The sequence below is a fragment of the Aspergillus karnatakaensis genome (genome assembly GCF_047715665.1).
Source record: "Aspergillus karnatakaensis strain CBS 102800 unplaced genomic scaffold BJY04scaffold_3, whole genome shotgun sequence".
Classification (NCBI taxonomy): domain Eukaryota; kingdom Fungi; phylum Ascomycota; class Eurotiomycetes; order Eurotiales; family Aspergillaceae; genus Aspergillus; species Aspergillus karnatakaensis.
Window position 1 is genome coordinate 236236 of NW_027395715.1, and position 22557 is coordinate 258792.

General features: G+C 52.8%; 8 protein-coding genes across 8 annotated transcripts; 2 read left to right on the top strand and 6 right to left on the bottom strand.

Moving 5' to 3' along the window:
* Positions 1-63: 63 nt before the first annotated feature.
* BJY04DRAFT_213252 (putative cytosolic Cu/Zn superoxide dismutase) lies at positions 64-739 on the bottom strand (the record flags this gene model as incomplete). Its single annotated transcript, XM_073714828.1, has 2 exons — positions 64-401; positions 469-739. The coding sequence occupies 2 exons, from the start codon at positions 737-739 to the stop codon at positions 64-66; spliced, it is 609 nt and encodes a 202-aa protein (XP_073576303.1).
* A 2282-nt stretch (positions 740-3021) lies between these two features.
* BJY04DRAFT_213253 (putative flavin-binding monooxygenase) lies at positions 3022-5091 on the top strand (the record flags this gene model as incomplete). Its single annotated transcript, XM_073714829.1, has 5 exons — positions 3022-3631; positions 3678-3784; positions 3842-4377; positions 4451-4904; positions 4966-5091. 5 exons carry the CDS (start codon positions 3022-3024, stop codon positions 5089-5091), a joined length of 1833 nt encoding a protein of 610 aa, XP_073576304.1.
* A 727-nt stretch (positions 5092-5818) lies between these two features.
* Positions 5819-12517, bottom strand: BJY04DRAFT_213254 (putative myosin class II heavy chain (MHC); the record flags this gene model as incomplete). Its single annotated transcript, XM_073714830.1, has 1 exon — positions 5819-12517. The coding sequence occupies one exon, from the start codon at positions 12515-12517 to the stop codon at positions 5819-5821; it is 6699 nt and encodes a 2232-aa protein (XP_073576305.1).
* Positions 12518-13419: 902 nt separating this feature from the next.
* bgt1 (1,3-beta-glucanosyltransferase Bgt1) lies at positions 13420-14949 on the bottom strand. Its single transcript, XM_073709638.1, has 4 exons — positions 14448-14949; positions 14120-14377; positions 13912-14072; positions 13420-13858 (listed from the first exon to the last, which is right to left on the bottom strand). The coding sequence occupies exons 1-4, from the start codon at positions 14702-14704 to the stop codon at positions 13629-13631; spliced, it is 906 nt and encodes a 301-aa protein (XP_073576306.1). The 5' UTR covers positions 14705-14949; the 3' UTR covers positions 13420-13628.
* Positions 14950-15304: 355 nt separating this feature from the next.
* On the bottom strand, positions 15305-16321 carry BJY04DRAFT_213256 (SANT/Myb-like DNA-binding domain-containing protein; the record flags this gene model as incomplete). Its single annotated transcript, XM_073714831.1, has 3 exons — positions 15305-15514; positions 15570-16130; positions 16199-16321. 3 exons carry the CDS (start codon positions 16319-16321, stop codon positions 15305-15307), a joined length of 894 nt encoding a protein of 297 aa, XP_073576307.1.
* Positions 16322-16854: 533 nt separating this feature from the next.
* Positions 16855-17874, top strand: BJY04DRAFT_177777 (emp24/gp25L/p24 family protein). The gene is made up of 4 exons (XM_073709639.1): positions 16855-17144; positions 17248-17455; positions 17506-17693; positions 17742-17874. Exons 1-4 carry the CDS (start codon positions 16950-16952, stop codon positions 17757-17759), a joined length of 609 nt encoding a protein of 202 aa, XP_073576308.1. The 5' UTR covers positions 16855-16949; the 3' UTR covers positions 17760-17874.
* Positions 17875-18000: 126 nt separating this feature from the next.
* On the bottom strand, positions 18001-19476 carry BJY04DRAFT_228360 (glycoside hydrolase family 5 protein; the record flags this gene model as incomplete). The annotated part of the gene is made up of 1 exon (XM_073718825.1): positions 18001-19476. One exon carries the CDS (start codon positions 19474-19476, stop codon positions 18001-18003), a length of 1476 nt encoding a protein of 491 aa, XP_073576309.1.
* Positions 19477-20489: 1013 nt separating this feature from the next.
* Positions 20490-22454, bottom strand: BJY04DRAFT_213259 (Zn(II)2Cys6 transcription factor; the record flags this gene model as incomplete). The annotated part of the gene is made up of 1 exon (XM_073714832.1): positions 20490-22454. The coding sequence occupies one exon, from the start codon at positions 22452-22454 to the stop codon at positions 20490-20492; it is 1965 nt and encodes a 654-aa protein (XP_073576310.1).
* Positions 22455-22557: the final 103 nt, after the last annotated feature.

Genomic DNA, 22557 nt, shown 5'->3' on the forward strand with positions numbered 1-22557 from the left:
ATAACCCTGGGTATCATCCACTTCCCTCATCACCTCAGCATTGAACCCCCCTAAGGCCCCCATCTAGGCCTCCCAAATCCCCAAACTCCCACCCAGCGTCTCAAAGTTCCCACAGCTCAACCTCTCACTCCCAGGCCCATGCACCACCCAGCTCTTATCCCCAAAGTAAGCCTCCGCATCCGGCTCATTCGAGATAAAGAAGTCCGTGTACGACGCCCGGAAGACTTCACCGACCGGCGCCCATGCGGGCCCATGCTTGCCGCTCAAATCACCAACTTCACACGTATTGGGCTCCGTGATTGTGCAGGGGGGTTTCTGGCCGCGGCCGTAGGGGTCCAGGTGCGCGCCCGTGGAGTAGCAGTTTCCGTCTTCGGGGACGCGCGCGGCGTGGATGTGGTAGTCTATTTTTCTCATTAGAATCATCTCTCGAACTAGATAATGAAGTGGAGTGCGGAATTGAGAACGCACTCAGGTACTGCCCATCTGGGATTCCACCAATGTAGACGTCCACCTGCAGGGCTGGGGAGCTGAGGCGCGAGGTGATGGTGATGCCGCCGTAGACGGTGCTGTTGTCCTTGCGCAGGAGGCTGGCGTGGTGGAAGGAGAGGGGTTGGTTGGAGGTTACGACGGGGGCGTGGGTGGAGGGATCGATCTCGGTCTCTGTCTCTGTGTCCTGTGCTGTGGCACTGGCGGATAGGAACAGGCCTAGGAAGGCTGTTGCGAAAATGTTGGCGCGCATGTTGCTTGTAGTATGGATAGCTAGGAAGAATGCGAAATAGGAGATGTGATTATAGCTCTGGGAGTCTGGAGAGGTCGAGCGGAAGTGGCGATGCTTGGTTATAAGAGGTATCAAAGAAGTGTGTTGACAAAGAACAGTAGGTAACAGTAGGGTAAGATCATCGGATTCAGGAGGCTCAGTTCCACCAGGGTGTAACCCGGCTTATATAGTCCACGCATAATGGCCAGGGCTGGGGGATTACTCCGTAATCCCTACTCCGTTCCGTCCATGTCATTTGGTTTGTCGTGTGGCACCTGAAGATCCTCAGCACGCAGCAGGGATCCTCCAGCTTTCTGCCTTGTTAGGGCAGCCAAGATCCTGGTTGGGTCGGACAAGAAATCCCATTTGGTGATGGATCGCTTTATTGGTTGTTGGCGGGCGACCAGCCGCCAGGATTATCAGAAGTAAGCATGGTTTCAACTTTCGGCTGTGCAGAGCTGCGCGTTTGAAAGGGGTCTGGTCTTGCCTAACAACTTACAACACAGGCGGCCTCACCGCGATGTGGTTTTCTTTGTTGGTACCTAGTCGGAATCCGAGGGCGGGCGGCGTTATTCGCTGGCGTTCCGCGCTTAGGGGTATTAATAGACCGTCTGGCGCTGTGGAAACAAAGCCAAGCACCAAGGACCCGGATTCCACTCCGCTGTAGTTAAAGCTGGCGGTTTGGTGGATCTGATTCGTCGGCTTCGCGACGATGCCAATATTGTTAGTGGAGAGACTGATTGCCTAAGGCCGTCGGCGCTTTTGTCCAGGATCCTTGGAAGGAATATAACGACTTACTGGATCTATTGACTTCATACTAGGCGTTCTGTCCTGGCTGCGCCTTAGATCAGATCTTTATTTATGGTGTCTAGGCCATATTTCCCAACAACTCGGCAAGCCCTGTCCAATCGTGAGCACGGACGCGAACACCGGTGTCGTTCAACCATCCTTCCGGTTTCACGATATTGTTCTGCTACAATATCAAGATGGAAGAGGCGATGCGATAGGAATGATGACACGCGCGAGGGCAAACGGAGCTGTTTGGTAAGGATGGCTCAGCAACCTAGTGGCCCACAAGTTGATGGCAGAGATGCAATAGCTGCTCATAGCAAGCTGGCACAATTGCATCGTTTTCAAGGCTGACTGCTTTTTTGGAGGGTTTTGGGGGACTTGAAATCTGAACGTCCGTCCATCAGCCAGGGGGACAACCACCAGCCAGCCACGCCTCAGAGTCTATGCGCCCGGCTCCCCCAGAAACTTCACCCATAGTTCGGTTACTCAAGCTCATCCGACTGCTTGATATGATCATTTCCCCGCAAAGTGAAGGTTGCTCTGCGTTTGGTTTATGGCCACCAGCCGCAGCCCCCGAGACGTGGCCACGTCTGACTCGATGACACTCGCATCAACCAGCCCAGAGACTGACTTTCCGGGTTCGCCCATTGGTACATTGGCGGTCGGTGCTGATCCGAGATGATGACGGCAGCATTGAAATTCGTTCGCTCGTGGATTTGTTCAGATTCTTGGAGGGTGTAGGATGATTTGTCGTCGGTTGTCTCGGTTGATGGGACTGTGTCAAAGGATAACGCCGAATACTCGAACTTAACCAGTTGACTGGTGACAATCAAGGATCTTTCTTTTCGATCCTCGAGCGCTTCAGAATTGTCAGCATGTATATGGCTGTAGGTATCATGATAGCAGTGGCTCACGTCACGCGCAACGAGTCGACGATCTTCAGGGTCCTTGGAGCTCCGACTGCAAGGTAGCCACTCCTTTGGCCCGAGAGAGCTTATATGCAAGAATTCGGTCGCAGAGTTCTCGACCGAGAGATGCGTTGCCTCTATATGTTTCACAAATGAGGGTCGAACAGCTGGAGAGCGATGAGGGGATCGACGCAGGAAGCATGTGCTGAAAGGAGGAACCGGAGCCACAGACTACCATGTTGGGCAATTTATGCGAGCTGCGGCAGATTTGCCCGATTGGGGGTCCCCTCACTGCTGGGGAAACACCTCCCTCCCCCACCAACCCACCTTTCTTGTCTCTTGACGTTTCTTCGTCTTCTCCTACACCTACGCGATGGCACTCATGATTCATTCCAGACCCGTTCTCTGGTCATTCGGACACCCTTTTGCCCCGGAGCTTCTCCGGGGTGGGGGTCCTCGCGACCCTCCAGATTATTTATACCAGCTCTGACCAGCTCCTCGATTTTCCCATTGTACCTTGGCATCTTCTTTCATTTTACTCTACTCCTCTAGAAACCACCCATCATGTCTCTCGCCGAAGCCCAATACGTCATCCAGCTCCCCAAAACACCTACCATCCACAAAGCCCCCGAGCCACGCGCAGTTGCCCAGCAATGGCTCACAGAACTCGAGGTCCTACTGCGAACATCCGACTTCGCTAAGCTCCCACAACTCTTCCACGAGGAGTCATGGTGGCGTGATCTTCTAGCTCTAACATGGGATCTCCGCACAATCCAAAACCTCAGCGGCATCACAGACTTTCTCACTCAGAACCAGCCCCGCGCTCAGCTATGTGGTCTCCGGTTGCAACATGAGGGCAAGACCCAACCCAAGCTAGAGGATCCGGCACCAGGTCTGACCTGGATTTCGTCGATCTTCTTCTTCGAGACTGCCATTGGGCGTGGATCTGGGGTGCTTCGTCTCACGCAGAATGAGGAAGGAGTATGGAAGGCGTATGCCTTTTGTACAGCATTGCAGGAGCTGAAGGGGTTGGAGGAGCCGGTGGGGTCAAGAAGGGCTTATGGTACCACTGAGACTATGCCTGGGGGCTTGAGTAGAGGGACCTGGATTGAGCGGCGCAAACGGCAGATCCTCTTTAACGAGGAGGAGCCTGTTGCTCTCATTGTTGGTGCCGGTAAGTATCATGGCCGTTGAAGGTGTACCAATCTAATAATGTCTAGGTCAATCGGGCTTAAATCTGGGTGCTCGACTCCAGTCTCTCGGGATCCCGTGTCTAATCGTCGACCGCCATGAGCGAATCGGTGATAACTGGCGAAACCGCTACAGAGTATGCCCCCCGTCCACAATGCATTCGCTGTATATACTAACATCTATCCTACAACAGACACTTGTCACCCACGACCCCGTCGAATACACGCACATGGCCTACCTCCCCTTCCCAAAGAACTGGCCCGAATTCACACCCAAAGACAAACTCGGCGACTGGTTCGAAGCCTATGCAAGCATCATGGAGCTAAACGTGTGGCTCAAAACCAGCGTCACGGGCGCCTCATACGACGACGCAAAGAAAGAGTGGTCTGTCACTGTATCCCGCGAGGGCTCAGAAGAGCGCACCCTCCGCCCGAAACATCTCATCTGGTGCACCGGGCACTCCGGCGAGCCCTTAATCCCTACCTTCCAAGACCAGGATAAGTTCAAGGGCCAGATCTACCACGCGATCAAGCACACCGATGCAGCGAACCACGACGTCGAGGGCAAAAAGGTCGTTGTCGTCGGCACCGGAAACAGCGGCCACGACATCGCGCAGAACTTCTACGAAAACGGCGCAGAGGTAACCATGCTCCAGCGGCGCGGGACCTACGTGATCACCGCCGACAAAGGAATCTTCATGATGCACGAGGGTCTTCATGAGGAAAACGGGTATACTTTCCTTCCTTCCCATTAAAATCCCTCCCAAATACTCTTGGAAGTTAAGATACTAAAAGAATTCTAGCCTCCCCACCGAAGAAGCCGACCTCATCGGCGAATCCCTCCCCTACCCCCTCCGCTTCGCCCTCGACGTCCACTTCACAAAACGCGCCTACGCCGCCGAAAAGCCCCTAATGGACGGCCTCGAAGCCGCCGGATTCGCCCTGGACCACGGCATCGACGGCGCCGGGATCTCCCGCGCATACATGACCCGCGGCGGCGGGTACTACATCGACGTCGGCTGCAGCCCGCTCATCGCGGCAGGGAAGATCAAAGTGCGCCGGAGCCCTGAGGGGATCACAAAGTTCACAGAGACAGGAATCGTACTCAAGGACGGAGGGGAATTAGAGACGGATATTGTGGTGCTGGCGACGGGGTATGATAATATGAGGACGACGGTGAGGAAGACGCTAGGTGATGAGGTTGCGGGGAGGTGTAGGGATGTTTGGGATTTGGATGGGGAGGGGGAGCTTAAGGCTGTAAGTTACTTGTTCTTTCTCTTTTGTCTTTTGGGTTGGATTACTGATAATTGGATTACAGATGTGGCGGCCCAGCGGCCACCCAGGGTTCTGGTATATGGGTGGCAATTTGGCCCTGTGTCGGGTTTACTCGAAGTATCTGGCGCTGCAGATTAAGGCTGTTGAGGCTGGGTTGGTTTCTCAATAGGACTTCTCTAATCATAGATTTTAATATTCAGTATGTTATGTTTTGTTCGAAGCTTTAGGATAGTTGGTATTTTTTTCAGAGGATAATATCGTCAATATAATATATTCGAGTCTGCGGATTAAAGCTGGTAGGATCATGTACCGAACGAATTGCATGTTATAGTATATTTGCTTCAGGTTAGCAATACAAGGCTCACATAAAGCGGATATATGTAGCCAGGCCCTTGCCACACTACAGTTATTCAGAGGAGAAGAAGGGAGAAGCTCAATATCGTTCATATTGATAGATAAACCAGAGTGAGTATCTAAATTCAATCTCAATCTTAATAACAACAAAGAAGGAAAGGAAATCTAAAAGTCTCAGTCAAAGAGTGACGGCAGGTAAGTACCTAAGGAATATTAAAAGGAATAATGTAGGGGTATGTGATATGTGATAGGCAAGCGTTGTACAAGGTAGATAAGTAGTTTGCAAAAGCAGAAATCAGCAGGTGGTATCTGGTGTTATAAGCACGAGCACAAGCACAAAGCAAGCGGAGTTCAAAATACCATAGCGTAGCATAGCATAACATAACAACAAAGTCCACTGTATTAGATACAAGAAGCGAAGCGAAGAGGGCAAGGGAGATTAAGATAGAACTCGCCGTGTTAACACAGTTAAGGGTTGGCAAATTTTGAGTCAAGTTTGAACAAAGGAAACAGAGAGTAGGAAAGGGTAGGGAGTCAGTCTATCAGCCTAATTGAGGGCCGAAAGGGCCGTCTGCAAGCTCTTTTGGAGACGCAGAGACGAGGCCGTCGGCGGTGCTTTCGTCTTCTTCGAAAGATGCCGGCGGGTATTCGGTGGGCTCGGCGTCGTGGTCGTAGCTGGACCGGCGCAGGAGCGGTGGAGTGGTTGGTGGCTCTGGCATCTTTCCAGCGCGGGATGAGAGTGGACGAGGGGTAGTGTTGCTGTAGCTCTTGAGCGACCGGCTCTCTGATGAACGTCTCCAGTTAGGGCCTGCGGGCGCTCCGCTGCTTGGACCGCCAGGCCGAGCATTCGAGCTAGGCGGCGTCAAAAGGCCGGAGAGGAAAGTGCTCGCAGGGCTGGACTTTGAGGGAGTCTGCTCAGAGGGAGTTGAGGTATCCCTGCCCTTGCGCCAATTACCCCATGCTGCTGCCGCCGCCAAGGGTAGAGCCCGAGGAGAGGCAGTCAGGTTAGACAGGGCCGCGAAGCTCGGAAAGCCCTGCCCATTCATAGCTCGCTCTTTCTCCTGTTGCTGCATCTGGAGGTTGGCCTTCAAGCGAATGGCGGCATCACGCACAGAAGCCTGGTTGAAAGACGGCTGCGACAGGGTGTTGATGATGTCTTGAAGATCATCAAGACGGACGCCGAGGAGCTCACGCAGCCAGTTGATCTCAGTATCGCGCTCCTTGATCTTGTTTGGCGCTTCCTTGTCGACCGCTGAAAGCTCGTTCTCAAGCTCATCGATGCGGGTCTCACGTTGCTGTAACTGGTCTTGCAGGACCAAGATCGACTCTCGCAAGGCTTGCGGAGAGATCTTCTCTGGTACTGACCCTTGGTTGAATGACAGTGAAGGAGAGCTCGAGTGTGAGGGTTTGCTTGGGCCTGCAGCCTTGGCCGATTGCGCAGCTTCGGCAGCAGCACGAGCAGCCGACTGGGTGATCTCGAGCTTCTCTTCGAGGTGCGCCACCCGCTCCTGAAGATGTTTGACCTTGTCTTCCGAGAACTCCAACTTCTCCAGTAGGTGATTCTCTGTCCGCTGTCTATCTTCTGTGTTGTTGTGCATCGCGCGGCCGTGCCGCTCGCGGAGATCATTCAGCACACGCTCATGCTGCTTCCGCTGCTCTTCCATGGCGAAATCCTTGGACTCGATAACAGCAGCCACGGAACTAGCCTTGGTCTCTTGTGCTTCCTCGAGTAGCATCTCGTAGCGCTCGCGCTGTGTATCGCTGTCGAGCTTGACATTGTCCATTTGAGTTTGGAGACGGAGGATTTGAGACTCCAACTCGGCACGGACAATGTTGACCTGGTTGTTGGCGGCGTCGAGATCCGTCTCCAGCGAGGTTCTGGTGCGTTGAATTTCGACTCTGCTGCTCTCACGAGCCTCGTTGAATTCGCGCTCAAAGCGAGCGGCCTTCAGCTCAGAGTCATGATTCTTTTGCCTCAACTCATTGACAAGCTCTTCAAGGCGTGCATTCTCCTGTTGTGACTGTCCAAAGATAAACTTAAGCTTAGCAGCTTCGCGCTCCTGCTCCTCAAGCTTGGCAACATCAATCTCAAGCTGCTCGCGCAGCTTCGTCTCACGGTTGTGGGAAGCACGCAGCTCATTGTACCTGGCATTCATCTCCTCTTCCTTGCGTCGCCAAGAGGCCTGATCGCGGGTGATATCTCCAGTCACGGCTGCCATTTGGTCTTGAAGAAGGTCGAGCTTCTCGCTGAGGTTCTGGCGGATGTGGAGGCCATCTTCAATGCGCATTTTCATGTTGGCGACGGTGTTCCGCAGGTGGTGGTTCTCGGACTTGACTTCCTCCAATCGAGAGTTGGCCTCGTCCGTTTCCCGCTTCGCGCTATCACAAGCAAAGCGGTATTCGTCGAGCGTGCCCTGCAGTGTGATGTTCTTGGAGGAGAGCTCGTCAAGAGTCAGCCTGGTGCTTTCGCGTTCCTTCTCCAGCATGGCGGCTCTTTGTTGAACATTCTCGTAGTAAGGCATCTTCTCTTCCTGGAACTGAAGCAGTCGCGATTCAGCAGACTCAGCAGCCGCACTGTGGCGGGCAGCATCGTCCTCGACGTCCTTGAGCAATCGCTGCAGCTGTGCGATAGTATCCTGAGCTTGGCGTCGTTTCTTGTACTCGGCCTCTGACCGTTCATCCGCATACCGGAGCATATCCTTCAAGTTGTTGATCTGAAGCATGAGGTTGTCGGCTCCGATCTCCTCAGCATCCGAGCGCGAACGCTGGTTTATCTGGCTCGCTACGACGTCTTGGATCATCTCCCGCAAGCTGGCAGTATTGTCTTGCGAAAGCTTCTCTGCGGTCAGCGCGTGTAGCTCGGCAACAGTTTTGCGAAGCTGCTGAAGTTCTGCAACTGCAGGCTGTTCTGCAGCTGGCTGAGCCGGTTGAATCTCCCGAGTCGCCAGAGCTTCCACAATAATGCTCTTCAACTTCTCGAGCTTACGCTCCTTCTGGTGTAGAGGGGATCTTGTCCGGGAGTATGCATCCTCTTCGTAGTCATCCTCATCCTCGTCATCCGCGTCACTATTGATGACTTCAGCAGATCCACTGCGCCACGCGAGGGTATCTTGGTGGGGAGCAGAATTCAAAGACAGAAGAGACTGTTGGATTGTGCTCAAAGCGTGCTCCAAGGGGTTTAGACGTTCGTCAATGGCGGAGCCAAGGAGGTCGTTGATGCGGCGATCGAAGAACCTGCTTCTGTTCGCCAATTTGGCCTCCTCTCCAGAAGAAATCACGTCGTCCCAGTCGCTGATATGTTCGTTGCGGCTAAGAAGTTGCCTAACGGGAGAGTGGAAACCGGACGCTACCCCCTTTGTAGGAGTGGCCGAGAATTGAGACTGTGCGTCGAAATCGAGCTTAGGAACATGCAGAGTGTGCGACACTAGGCCTCGTCCAGGGCTGGGGCTCGGAGGCTCACTCCTATTGTCCGCTTGCACATGGCGTTTTTCTTTCGATGGAGCTACAACCGAGTCCGGCAAATGGTTCAGAGGTGCGGGAGTCCCGATTCTCTCAATACCCACATCTGAATCCTCATTGAGCTGATCCATAATGGCGTTGAGCTGGTCTTCATCCAAAGAGTCTTGGTCTCCATCAGCAGGTGTTTGGATCTCTTCTCCTTCAGGAGAAACATTTTCAGATATGTCCTCTACAACATCAACTGAGGCGGATAGCTCCGTGGATAGTTGTCGTGCAGGCGGTGACGGAGGTGGGCTCGCAGCAGCGTAACGAGAAGCCATAAGGCCCTTGCTTTCCTTGGGTGAGTCCTTGGGGGGAGGTTGTGGCGGTTCGGGGGTCACTGGCACAAATTCGGCGATGCTCGGTTTGAAGTGGAATGGTTTCGCTGTGGCCGAGAATGCGGTCTTCGCGAGCTCGGGTTGCTTAACAGGCTCAGGCTGAAGCTCCTCTTCAGCTGGCGTCTCCGGCAAACCCTTTTCAGATTTCTCTTCTGATGCAGCTGGTTCAGGGCTCTTATGCTGTATCTCGTTCACCTCGGCAGTTTGTTGCGCGATAGCCTCCTCGGCCTTGACCTCTGAGGGTGCCCATGTTGATGCTTCGCTAACAGGCGTCTCTATACGCTCAATTGGAGTCTCAGCTGAACCCTTTGTATCGACAGGGTGATCCTTCTCCTCATCAGGCAAGGCATTTTCTTTTCCATCGGCTGGTTTGTGGGACACGTTCGATTGTTGCTGGAGGTTATTGGCCTTAGCTAGAGTAGCTAAGATGCTATCACCGGCCTCGTCTTCACCAGCGTCACTGCGGCGGACACGTTTAGTCCGATCAGTGCGGATCGGCCGATCATGTTCATCCACAGCTTCTTGTTCCACATCATCATTTTCTTCTTCGTCTGGGTGAACAATCGGAACGGCCTTCGACTTCTTGGCAGAATTAGTGATGTCGGACAAATCGATGTCACCGAAGATCTTGGTTCTGCCGGGACTGAATTCGGGTGCAGCCACGTTCAAGGAGCCAGCGGATGGCGCAGAGAACTTGAACTCACGGGACTTGTTGTCTTGGCCGGAGTCGACATTAGTATTCACATTCGCGATGCCACCTGGCGTAAATGCGGGAGCAGCAACATTGAGTCGACCCGAGGGTTGCTCATTCGCGCCAGCACCAAACGTAAACATGGAATGTTCAAGTGAAGGAAACTGCAAAGCGGACTGCTGGAAGGGCAACGGCTGGTGCAGATTTTGTCCAGTAGGCGCAAACTCCTTGGCCTCAACATTGAGGCTCGAGGTCGACAATTTGGAATGATGCCCACCGACGTACGACCCAATGCTGGGTTTTGACTCATGCCACGGAATGTGATGCGCGAGCGATCCATTACGGCGGGGCGTGCCAGACAAACTGGGATTGGTATCGATATCAGAGCCCTCCTGGGCGCCCTGTCCGTAGCTATCCCCATAGTAGTGATTCAAGTGCTGGGCCATTTGTTGGGGAGCGTGGCTTTCCGGTAATGCCCAGCGAGATTTCAACATCTCAGGACCAACAAGGTTGTGGTGAATAGGTTCGTAGTCACCTTCATCAAGCTCCCTGTCGATTGACTGCTCTAGGTGATAATCATGTGAGACTTGGTCAACGCCCCTTTGTAGTGTTTCGCTAAGGTTGTGACCGCGGCTATGGCCACGAGGAGTGGGCTGAGCGATCTCCACAGTTGAAGCATGAAAATTGTCCGGATTAGGTGGTGGCGTGCGTAGTGGCCGTATTTGGTCTTCACCATAAATATCCTGCGGATGATGATGGAGCTGCTCAGTGTAAGTATCCTTTGGCTGGCCCATATGGTCGCCAAAGCCTTGATGAAACGCGTTAGGGTCGTTCAAGGGAGAAACAGGTGACAACATGGAGGTGAGGCTGGAAAGAGTTCCTGGGATAGTTGATGAAGGACCGCTTTGACGGAGATTGATGAAGCTTTGAGGCGTAAGCGAGCCTTGCGCGGGAGGAGTTGGCTGGAATGGTAGGAAGCCGGGAAGCATTCCTTGTTCCACACCGTAGAACGGCGTTTGCATGCCAAATTGGGAAGCGGGGGATGCCAGAGAAGCAATACCGCTGTTCATGTTGGGACCCTGCGTTAATTGTGGCGAAAAGGTATGGTGCATAGAAAGAGAGTTGCTAGCAGCTGACGCGGTTGGGATAGGCGGAGAAGAGACGAGGCCGGGGAATGGAGTCATTGGATTGAGTGCGGAAGCAGGCGACGGAGATGGTTGAACTTCATCCTCGCCTCCAAAAACACCCAGCGCCCGGAGCTTCTCCTCCTGCAGGAAGTTGACATACTCGTCCCAGAGGGCCTTGTTAGGGAAGGTGACTTTATAATTTCCAGGCTGTATCTCATCCTGCATGTCAGAAAGTTCAGGGTAAGATGGGCGACTTGCACCACCAAGTTCTAGATTGGAAGAGTCCTCTGTGGCGCTGACGTTGAAACCAGAGACATCGTATCCTAGCTCCTGCCATTGCTGCAGACTCTGCTCAACATCTTCGGCTGTCAGTAAGCGATTCCCATTCTTGCCTCTGGTATCGTTCACAGGAAGATCTATAAAACACCCTTTACCGCGGACAAGAATCTTCTTCCTCTGTCTTTGCGGCAACGGCTTGTCGAGGATCGGCTTTTCCTTCATGTCCGCCTGTGTAGAGTTCGTAGGAGCCTCCGCTATTAATGGCGCCTTGTCATCTACCGGAGGTGGCGGTAATGGCTTCTCAGATGGTGATTGCGCCTTGACTTCTGCCTCGGTAGAAGCCTGTGTTTCCTTCACGTCGGCCATGACGGTAGTCTGTGGATCTTTATCGTATGCGAAACCCCAAAAGTCCTCCTGTCGAAGAGTATCGGCCCGTTTGTGGAGCGACTCCTTGATCTTTGGGCGGACCGGGTCTCCCTCTCGGCGACTAGCAGCAGACCTTCGAGAAACAAAGTCGGCTAAAGTCGGTGTTTTCAGCAAATCCTGATCTCGAGTGTCGTTTTCGAGTCCAAGCCAGTCGTCAGATGCGTCGTCAGCGAAATGATTCGCGGCAGTAATGAAAGACGGGGCTTCGCTGCCAGAATCGTCGCTCAACCAATTGCTTCGTTCGGTCCTTGGCTGGCCAGAAAGATATTGGTTGATCCAATCCTGTGTGAAATCCTGAATCGACTTTCCCTTTATACCAGCTCCGCCTGCTTCTACCGTAGGGTCTGGGTTATCGTCACCGAGTTCTTTTGTTGCACTTCCAATGTCTAAATTGCGGAATATATTCGGTCGGTTCGGTTCGAGCCCAAATTGGATCGAAACCGGAGAGCTATCTCCCGACTCGCGGTCGATTCCCGGATGTTCACTCAACGATGATGAGAGTCTCCGCTGGCTCGGCGCGGCATACGGCGATCCCCAAGCTGTGGTATAGTAGATGCTGCTCTCTGCCTTTTTATCCTCCGGGGAAGTGGTAGATGAGTCCACGACAGCGCGGTACTTTGGAAAGACGGGGATTGTCGACGGCGGGTTCGCGCCGCTGTTGTTCCCGGAGCTTGACCGGCCAGGTGAGCCAGCGGCCGAGCGACTGGGCGCAGCTGGTGATGGAAAAGGCGACTGCAGTGGAGCCGACAGGTGGGAGCTGTCACGAATGCCGGATGGGTTTGTGGAATGCGGCGGCCGGGGGGAGAGTGCCGAATTGGCGGAAGATACGGATTGATCTGGATCTAGAGAGGGGAAAAGGCGATGGATTAGTTTGTGAGCCATGAGAACGAGGCATGTCTGGGGGACGATGATAATTTTCGCGAAGCATCATTGCACCAGCTAGATGGTACAGTTGCGAGTTGATGCAAGCCATGTAACACATAGACGTACCTTCCGTGTCGACTCTTGCAGCAAGCACTCGCTTGCTGCTGTCCTTATAGTCCAGAATGTTGAAGCATGGAACTAAAGCCACCAAATACGTTGTATTCAACCGATCGTCTATCGCGGGACAGCCAGACACGCTCGCAAGCAAACGCAGAGGTAGCTAGAGAACGGACGTGGGTCACGGATGATTTGACGGAACGGTCCCGTACTGGACGCGAGGAGGTTCGTCAGGGGGAGGGGGGGGCGAAGAATAGCGACAGAAACGATGAACAACAGATCACAGATACCCAGAGCATGCGAGGGACTTGGACATGGCGCATACGCGAAGGAGGACCGGATCGAGGTTGAAGATGGAAGAAGCGAAGAATGGGGCTAGGGGAGATGACTTTCTTTATTTTTTCCCGTTTTGCCTATTGGGGTTGGCCATGTCAGGATTTCACTATTTTACGGTATATTACTTCTTCCAAGAGGTCTACCGGCCACTGGAACGTCGAGAGAAAGTCTGCTAAATTGACGTCCATTCGAGTCATCCAACAGAAGAGACCCTTTCACCTTGTGTCTTTGCCTTGTGGTTTGCTTTGTGCCAACTCACCGCCGACACGTAAGTACCTAGTCATGCCTCGGCGATCTTCGAGTCTTCAGGATAAGCCCTACGGAGTATAGCTTGGATTAATTGTTTTCTATTCATCGATCATAAGTATAACTGAGAATTAACACCAGTTTGATGCTGAGAGAAACCCGATAACTTCGTGAGGCAACCCCTGAACGGACCCCATAAGCAACCCCAAGAACGCGCCGTTGTTGGTTCGCGACTTGATTCAGGGGTAAAAGTGCGCTACGAACCACGGTTCCCGCCTAGTAAATTATTGATTGGCACCACATGATGTAACCATTTCTTCACCCGTCTGTAAATTGCTCTATGACAATATGTTACATGGAATCAAATCTAAGCACGGAACCACGTCTAACACAACTCGTTCGAAAAGAAAATACGCTCCAAGTCGGCTGTCTAGCAAGAGATGTCAAACTTGGCCTTGCGCTTGTCGGTGAACAGACCCCAGTGAGTCTCGTCCATGGGCTCGCCGTTGTCACCAATGCTGTCGGGCTTCCAGGTCTCATCAAAGGCCTCGAAGTAGAAAACGTCGATACCCCAGGTCAGCATAGGGCAGACAGCATTGTGGTAGTAGAGCTTGGCGTTGTTAGTGCCAGCCTTAGCAGCGCCGTAGTCGGAGCCGCCATCTATACGAACATCAGTACTGCTCAACAATCTGGAACAATCTTAGCAAACTCACCGGTAGGCCAGCCAGTCTCGCCGTTGCCGAAGCGGATGTTCTTCGCATTGTCACCGGCAACTTGCTCAATGCGGGCCTTGGCCTGAGCCATGTCGTCGAAATAAGTCGCGGTCGAGTTCTTGATTTCCTGTCCCTGCCAGTACGCAAAACCGTTGACGAGGCTGCAAGAATTAGCATATTCCGTCAGGAGAACCTTTGTCCTACTCACAAGTAGGTAACGCCGCCCTGGATGATGGGATCCGCAGTGCCATCGGCAAACTTGTTCCAGCTGTCGACGGTACCGACGGTGATACTAGGGAACTCGTCCTTGACCTGGTTGATGCGCTTCAGAAGCTTTTGAGCGGTGATGTCTCCACGGTAGAGGCACTCGGAGCCGACGGTGATAGCGTGGATGACGTCTTCGTTTCCGGGGACGGCCTTCTTAAGGGCATCAAAGTCCTGGTTGAAGGACTCATCGTAGTCGGGCCTAGCAAAATGAATGTCAGCAACAATGGTAACAAACATATAGGCCAATGGGTGTGGATGCGGGGAAATACCAGACACCTAGTGCGACCTTGAAGCCCTTTGCCTTGGCAGCGGGAATGATGTTCTTCGCCGTGTCGCAGTTGCTAGCGGAGTATGTGCGGACAAGAGTAGTCAGGTGCTTGATAGCATCAAAATCCTTCTTGTAGTCCTCGACGGATTTACAGGTTGCGTCGGGGTTTTCGTTTCCGAGGGCGAGACCGAAGGTTCCGCGAGTAGCCAAAGCTGGCATGGCCGCGGCCAGGACTGAAACAATGCTGGCGACACGCATTTTGATGTGTGGTCAAAGGAAGGAGATTCGTCTGCAGCGGTATTCAAGGAATGAGAGGGCGAGTCGAGCTGGAGTCGATATCGGAACGAACACAGGAATCGAGTGGACCCTGTTTACTGCGGACGAAAAAACGAAAGACGCGGAAATGACCGGCGAACAGACGATGATAAGGAGAGTGATGAGTTCAGAAGAAGCCTGTATCGGCAAGGGAATGAATGTCTGAATTGCAAGAAAAGAGAGTGATGTTTAACAACAGACAATTATTGACTGCCGGGCCAGGGAGATGGAGAGATTCACTCCTGAAACAGACTAAGCCCCAAAGGGCGGAGATTACTCAGGCACACCACTCAGGGTCAAGCTCCACCAAACGACCCTGTGCTATTCTTGGATCCTCCTCACCTCGATGTCTTCAATATTATCGAGATACCCTTTGGATTCGACAGCTTTGTCTTCTTTACTTGGTTGCCATTTGAATGCTAGCAGAATCCTCTACGCAATACTCTTCATTCGTCTGCTGCCTGAAAAGCGACCAACACTAAAAATACATTGGAGCAAAGCGACCCTTCACCATCAAGACGAACGATAATCCCATACCAATCTCTAATCGTCAAGCGCCAATCTTGCTTGAGCTGCTGTGATATTGCGGCCAGTCTTGTCATTGAAGCGACTGCTAATCGTCTCCCAGCGGTCCTTCTTCCAGTCCACGGCAATTTCGTGGAGCAGGAGAACTTCGTCAACGGTAAACTCGTCGTCCATATAGTAGATCTTTTTCATCTTCGTTCGCCTAGAGTCGTCTTCCTCAGAATCGATCTATGCAAGTTAAAATCTTCTAGCATGTCCTCACTCCAATTTATAGGTCACTCACCTCTTCGTCGCAAGAAGATGTACGGAACGACACACGGCGTCCGTCATAGTATCCGTCCAAGCGCCAGTCGTCGCTCCTGTCATCTAAATCATGCACAGCGTGGAGGTCGCGTCTGTCGCTGTGACGTTTGACACGGCTTCCTTCTCTTTCATAATACTCGTCAACGTGCAGGTCGTCATTTGTGTCGTCTAGAGCATGCACCATGCGGGAATTGCGCCTGCCTTCGTGAACATTGGGGCGCACATATCTGTCTCGGTATGCGTCAAAATACCAGTCGTCCTTCTCGCCTACAACATACGGCTCGCGAAACTTGCGATTGTCGTCTTGGAGATTAATCCAGCGTTCCCTGAGTTCCTCAATTGGTCTGTCGTCCAGCACCATCGAGATACGTTTCCAGGGCACCCCCGAAGATCTGAGCTCCCGAAGTATTCTCTCATCGCCAGCTGTCCAGGGAGGGATATTCAATGCGTGCTGAAGATTTGCTGGTCTGTATGCGGCTTCCGACAACCTTCGAAATGCGCCGTTGCTCTGTCCACGAATAGAACTCGCCTTCAATGCATCCTGGCAAATAGTCAGCACCACGGCCGTAACAAATCCTCACCCTCTAGGCATAGCAAGGATGGTCTAACCTGGTATCTATCGATGCTAACGCTTCTGGCATCGTATAACGGCCTCTCCTCACGGACGCCACCCCTCAAGAGTGACAAAAAGGGCATTTGGTAATGCTTGCCATTCGATATGAGGACGGGCATTGCATAACCCCGCCGAATACTGGCCAAACGAGCGCCTCGGTAGTCACTTGGTCCTTAGGTGAGTTTAAGTTCTGAATCATAGAAGTAGGTGTTCGGCTCCTACACTATAGAAGGTGATATTTTTGGAAGGTTCGGAGCGTCGCTATTTCCGGTCCTGTAGTGAGGGACGGTCACATATTACCTGGCACACCTCAACAAGAGCGTTTCGGTCAACTACTGACCAAGTCTTGGAGAGGTGTATACGTTCAAAGCAAAGGTGGTTGCTAGACTCAGCGTCAAATGTCAACCTGCTGGTTGCGTGTAGAGTAACCCCGTTTATCAAGTCAATATATTTCATCAGCAAGCGGAATTCAATCCTAGACAAGTTATAATCACCTCTTTTGGCCCATGAATCTACATTCAGGAATAATATCGCTCAGAAGAATTGTTGATTCACTGGCAACCCTACTGTAACTGCTGGACGTGCCAAGCAACGCTGGATCGAGGTGGTCCGAGCGTCTTGAATTCCAAGTGAGAGACCACCTTGCGCGTCAACCGACTGCCGCAGCTTCACCTCACCCAAAACAACTTCCACAACGAGGCATTTGACCTTCCCACTCTCTCTTTCTGCCAGCAGAACTCCGCCACAATGCGCTTCTCAGCAGCCTCCCTCCTCGTCGCCTTCAGCTGGATCACCGCTGTCACCGCACACAACATCCAGCTCCGCGCCCACTCCCGAGAATGCTTCCACGAGACCCTACACAAGGATGACCGGATGACCGTCTCATTCCAAGTCGGAGACCGCGAGTTTGGAGGAAGTGGAAACCTCGACATTGATTTCTGGGTATGCAATGCAATTGTTCTGGACAAACTCGCTTGATCGCCAACTCCGCTTCGAGCTCAATTGGATCGCTGAACAATTCACTAACTTTTTTCGCTCTGGACAGGTCGAGGATCCCATGAGCAACCGTCAGTACTTCAGACAAGCAATCTCCTCCGGCGACTACACCTTTGACGCTCGCTCCGACGGCAAATTCACCTACTGCTTCAGCAACGAGGGCTGGACCTCGAACTCGAAGGAGGTTTCTTTCAACGTGCATGGAATTGTCTACGTCCCGGAATCGGAATTGGCTCAGGATCCATTGGAGACGGAGGGTGAGGGATTTTTTCGACTCTGGAGATAACATGGGCTGACAACTTGCTAGTTCGCCGGCTACTGGAAAGCCTGGCTCAGGTCAAGGACGAGCAGTCTTACATTGTTGTTCGCGAGAGGGTCCACCGGAACACAGCTGAGAGCACGAACGCGCGAGTCAAATGGTGGAGTATCTTCCAGCTTGCGGTGCTTATTGGCGAGGGTATTTTCCAGGTTTGGTGGTTGAAGAGGTTCTTTGAGGTATGGTTCGTCTCAGCCTTGAGACTTCAGTGCTAATCAGTTGTATAGGTCAAGCGGGTTGTCTAAAATATAGTTGATAGGAGCTGGTGTAGCTGCTGCATGTTTTGTCCTTCGAATGGGCCACGATACATACTCAATGATAAACGTTTTGAACTGAACCTGAACACAGGATGACTGCTACAATCCAGCTCTCCGTACATATAGTGCCGATATCGACGGAGATCTCACGAAACCTATTAAAATCTCAAGAAAATAATAACATCCATTCGAACTTGAGCTAGCTATATCCAGCCACGACGAGAACCATCTACAACGCCGCATCCCTCCTCAGAACCTCATTCAACTCCTCCCTCGGCACACATTTCCCCAACGCAAACGACCCAGCCAACTCCTCCAGCTCCTCCTCAGTCTTTCCCCGGAACATCTCCGCCAACTCCCACCCCACGTACTCACTCAACAGCATCTCCCGAATCACTCTCTCAAACTGCCTCTCAAACGTCCAAATCTTCGGATACTTGACCTTATGAAACCTCTCATCAACCATCCCCTTAATCGCCGCAAAGAACTGCTCATAAACCGGCGCCACCGCATCCCGCCCCGTAATCGTCCAAAAGTCCAGTCCCAATTTCTGCTTCTTCTCCAAGAACGGCCGAATGAATTTCATATACGCCGAGTCCGGGTCAACGTACGTCATCCCCTGATACCCAATATCCTTATACAACCAAATCGACCAGCTCACGCCCTCCGCCCGATAAAGCTTCAGTTGTTCCTCAAGCAGCGCAATCCGACACCCATTCTCCCTGCTCGCACTCTCCACCCCATCGCGCCGGGGATCCTGATACACAGGCCCAAACTCGCCGTTCCAAACGGGCACCCCAACCTGCCTCATAAACTTCACCTTCCGCTCAAAACTCCTCTTCAACTTCTCCTTCTGCTCTTCCGTCCCCGTATACCTCTCCTGCCCCGGAAACCCGAATAGGCTATAATCATGAATCGAATAAACCGCATTCGGCAGCGGTATTGGGTCTTCCTCAAACGCCCCAAAATCCATCGAATACGTGTTCCCATCCAGAAACAGAATATGCTCGGCATCAACACCGCGAATCACCTTCTCCGCGCGCTTATACCATTCCAATAATCTCGCCCCGTGGTTCCCCTTCTCCGTCAAAGACGAATCAGCAGGCTCATTCAACGGATTATACCCCGCAACCACCGGATTCCCCTGATACCTCCCCGCAATAACACTCCAAATCTTCAGCGCGCGATCCTGGTGGTCCTTGAACTCCCAAAACGCAGCCCGGCTACTCCCCGAATCACAGTGCCAATCCTGGTTTTGCCCGCCGGGGACAGCATGCAGGTCGAGGATCACGTAGATGTTCTGCGCGCCGCAGATATTTATCACCCTGTCTAGCCACGTAAACCCTTCTTCCTTGATAACGTCTGGTTCCAGGTCGTCGATGAAATGGCGGTAGTTAAAGGGAACGCGGATGCAGTTTAGGCCGAGGCTCGCGAAGAAAGATGCGTCGGCCTCGGTGAAGAAATGGTGCAGTAGGCGGTTGAAGAAGAAGGTGGCTTTTTCGGGGCCGAGAACGCTGGAGAGTTGGGAGCGGTGCTCGTGCTCGTGGCCGCTGTAGCCTGTTATGAAGTTTTCCATGTTGAGCATGCCGCCGAGGGCGGCGCCTTTGAGGATTATGGGCTGTCCGGTGGGGGTGACGATGTTGCTGCCTTGTGTGCGGAGGAGGACGCAGGGGGGGAGGGGGGTGGGTGTTTGCGGAGTTGCCATGGTGGTAATGGTAGTAATGGTGGTGGTGGTGGTGGTGGTGATGGTGGTGGTGATGGTGGTGGTTGATGTGGTCGTAATAGAGAGGAGAATAAGGTCTTGGGAGATGGATAATCAGTACTGATGCTGCTTCTTGGGTTTATAAACTTGCTTGAGCGCTCTTCCGCGGAATGCGATGGAGGATGCCATTTGGAGTGACCGTGGGTATCCATGTTTGTCTGCTGAGGCGGTTCGAGCGACACTCCCCGATGGGGGGTTGAGTTGGAGTCGGGCCAAGAAAAGATGGGGATGGAATGACGACAGCGGAGAGAAGGGAATAGAATCTGTTCCAGATCACTGGAATGTCAATTAGCCTGCGTACTCTGGCTAAATGGTTGTTTGTCTTGTGATGGTCATCAAGACTGGGAGAATTGGTGTTTGGTTGATTCTAGGTAGGAACTATATATCTACCGAGGTATATCAGGAGTCACCCCAGATACACTTAGCTACTTGGGGCACATGGTAGACGTAGAATTACTGGATAAAACACACGCAAACATATAAATAGATTTAACTTTGACACAGTGCTTGATGCTCTGAAAGTAACCACTAACTATATATTCCTCCGCCCGAAACATGGAAAGTTATCCTCCCCCACAGCGCCGCTTACCCAATATAATTCACTCTCTCTTTACACCATGTAAACGCGCGCCGATTAATTTTCATTCGAGTAAGAAAGAGATCAGAAAACATGACAGCCGCGGGTTGAGCGAAAGGAGTGTGTATTTACCGCCGGTATCTGTTTGCGTAGATCATTAGGAGTTGGAAAGGTAGATTCAAGTGTGTAGCAGAGAGCGCCAGAGTTGTGTCGCCAGATATCGCAATGACAGAACTCTAGCGGAACAGTGTCCTTGTCTGTGCCCTTCGTTTGAGAGAGAAAGAGAGGATCTGGGAGATTCCACCACACATGTATATCATCTAGAGATTACTAGAGCTCATGAAGATATATGTTCTCTCATTCAGGTAGAACAGTCACATCACGAGCGACTTTCCAGGACATCCTTCACAAACACCCTCCAAGACCCCAGCCATGGCATCTCATTTTCCCACGCTCCCAACAGCCCATCCGGTACAAGAGCCACAGCATCCCTCCACCCATTCGGCATCCGTAGACCGGTCAAATTAGCAGCGAGCAAGGTGAGCAAGCCGCGCATGCAACCCCGTATCAGGAACAACGTGCCATGGTGTCTGTGTCGAAACCCTGGTTTGTTGATATGGAGTCGTTGAACCTGAATCTCGAGACATTGCACTACGAGGTAGTCTGCTGTTGAAGTCCAGGAAGGGGGTGTAGATGTAGTCGCAGATGGAGGAGTGTGGTAGGAGGTTACGGATGGTGGAGGTAGAAACGGTGACGATGGCTGGAGATTATGGTCAACAACAGATGTATAGCATCCTAGACGGTGGGCGAGAAACGGCCAGTAGAGGACTTCACGGTACTCTGCGTAGTGTCCGCGCAAGACAAAGCGGCAGACATCATCGTAGGCTGGTGGTGCCTCTAGAGAAAGCTCAGCTGGTAGACTTGCAGCCCACTGACGGCCCTGCTCTTCGTACTCTGGAACTAGTGCCGCAAGTTGGACTAGGAACGTAGTATCTTTGTCCTCGGTGCTGCCATGAAACGTTGGCGCAGTTGTACTGCTGTATAGAGCCGCTATCTCACGACACACGCGACTCATCAGGCGCCGGAGAGAGATCTCGGCTAAATAGAATAGCCATGAAGAGCGTTGGCGGTGCTCGCCGACTAGATCGTTTGATACAGTGGCCGGTGGAGTCGGGAATAAGGGTGGATAGAGATAGCTTCCTGTCTCGCCGGCAGCCGGGAAATCGGGCAGCCGGAAACAATGGCGGAGCTCGCGCTCCGACTTCCAAGCTGACCAATAGATAGCTAGTTCTTGCGACTCACGGGAAGCTGTCACATTGTGGGGAGGGATGTGGGTGGCACTCTCATGCTCATGGCTGGCATACATGCGCTGCAGAAAGGCAGATCGCTGACAAGCGGCAAGGGCTTGTGTGAAGAACCGCCAGGCGAGAAAAGGCTGGAAGATGCACATCATGTATAGCCCGGACAGAAGCAGACATTGTGACGCGACAAGGTTAGCTTCATCGCCGGTAGATACCATTAAGGCGCCCATACGGCGCTGTGCGGCTTGGAATAAGGCCTGTGCATCGGTGTACCGAGCGCTACCCGGCCTCGTATCAGTTGTATCATTCTCCCCAAATGGCGTCGCAATCGTCCCCAGAGCACAGACAAGCAGGGCGAGGCAGGAGCTGGCTGACCAGTCGGCACCCTCTAGGGACACGGCCAGCACCAGGCGTCGGGTGGGAGCTTCCTCCAGAACCGGATTCTTGCAATGAACGTACTCGAAGAAGCTGTCCACAAGCCCATTGACGCCACCGGGTAAAGTTGTGTCAAGGCCGGCAAATAACGTCTGTCGCTCTGGGTGATCCGATATACCTTTGGATGGACGGCCCTCGATCAAAGGCTCCGTCGGCAGAGATCGGAAACCGCCGAACACAGGCAGCCGCAGTAACTTCTCTGGCGACTCGGCAGCGACACTAAGACGTCGACCACTTCCCAATGGCGCCAAGGAAGGAGCGGGTTGGCTAGCTTGAGGAAGAGAAACAGGTTCGTTGTCCGGTGGTAGGGAGACGACAGCTGACGCAGACCTGGTTTCTTGGTGCCGTTGCCGCACAACGTGCTCCAGCTCATCGAGCCGTTCGAGAATCTTGAGACTTGCCGGATCGAAGCTCGAAAGATCGGTGGTGGATTGAATGCAGACAGCGCCGACACTGAGGCAGTATGAGCAGCTCGGCTTGCGGTTGTCGCATTTAGTCTTCCGAGATCGGCAGACCTGGCATGCAGTATTGGCTCTTTTGCGGGGATAGAAGGCGGTACCTCGTGGGGCTGGCCGCTTGCGTTTGGGAGTTTCTGAGTATTCTGTCATGGTGAGCAGGCTGTAGCAGGGGGGATGGAGGAGGAAGAAATGTGGGGAGAGAGTCGGGGAATGTCGCTCTTAAGAAAATCTGGGGTCGCGGAGTGTCGCTCTT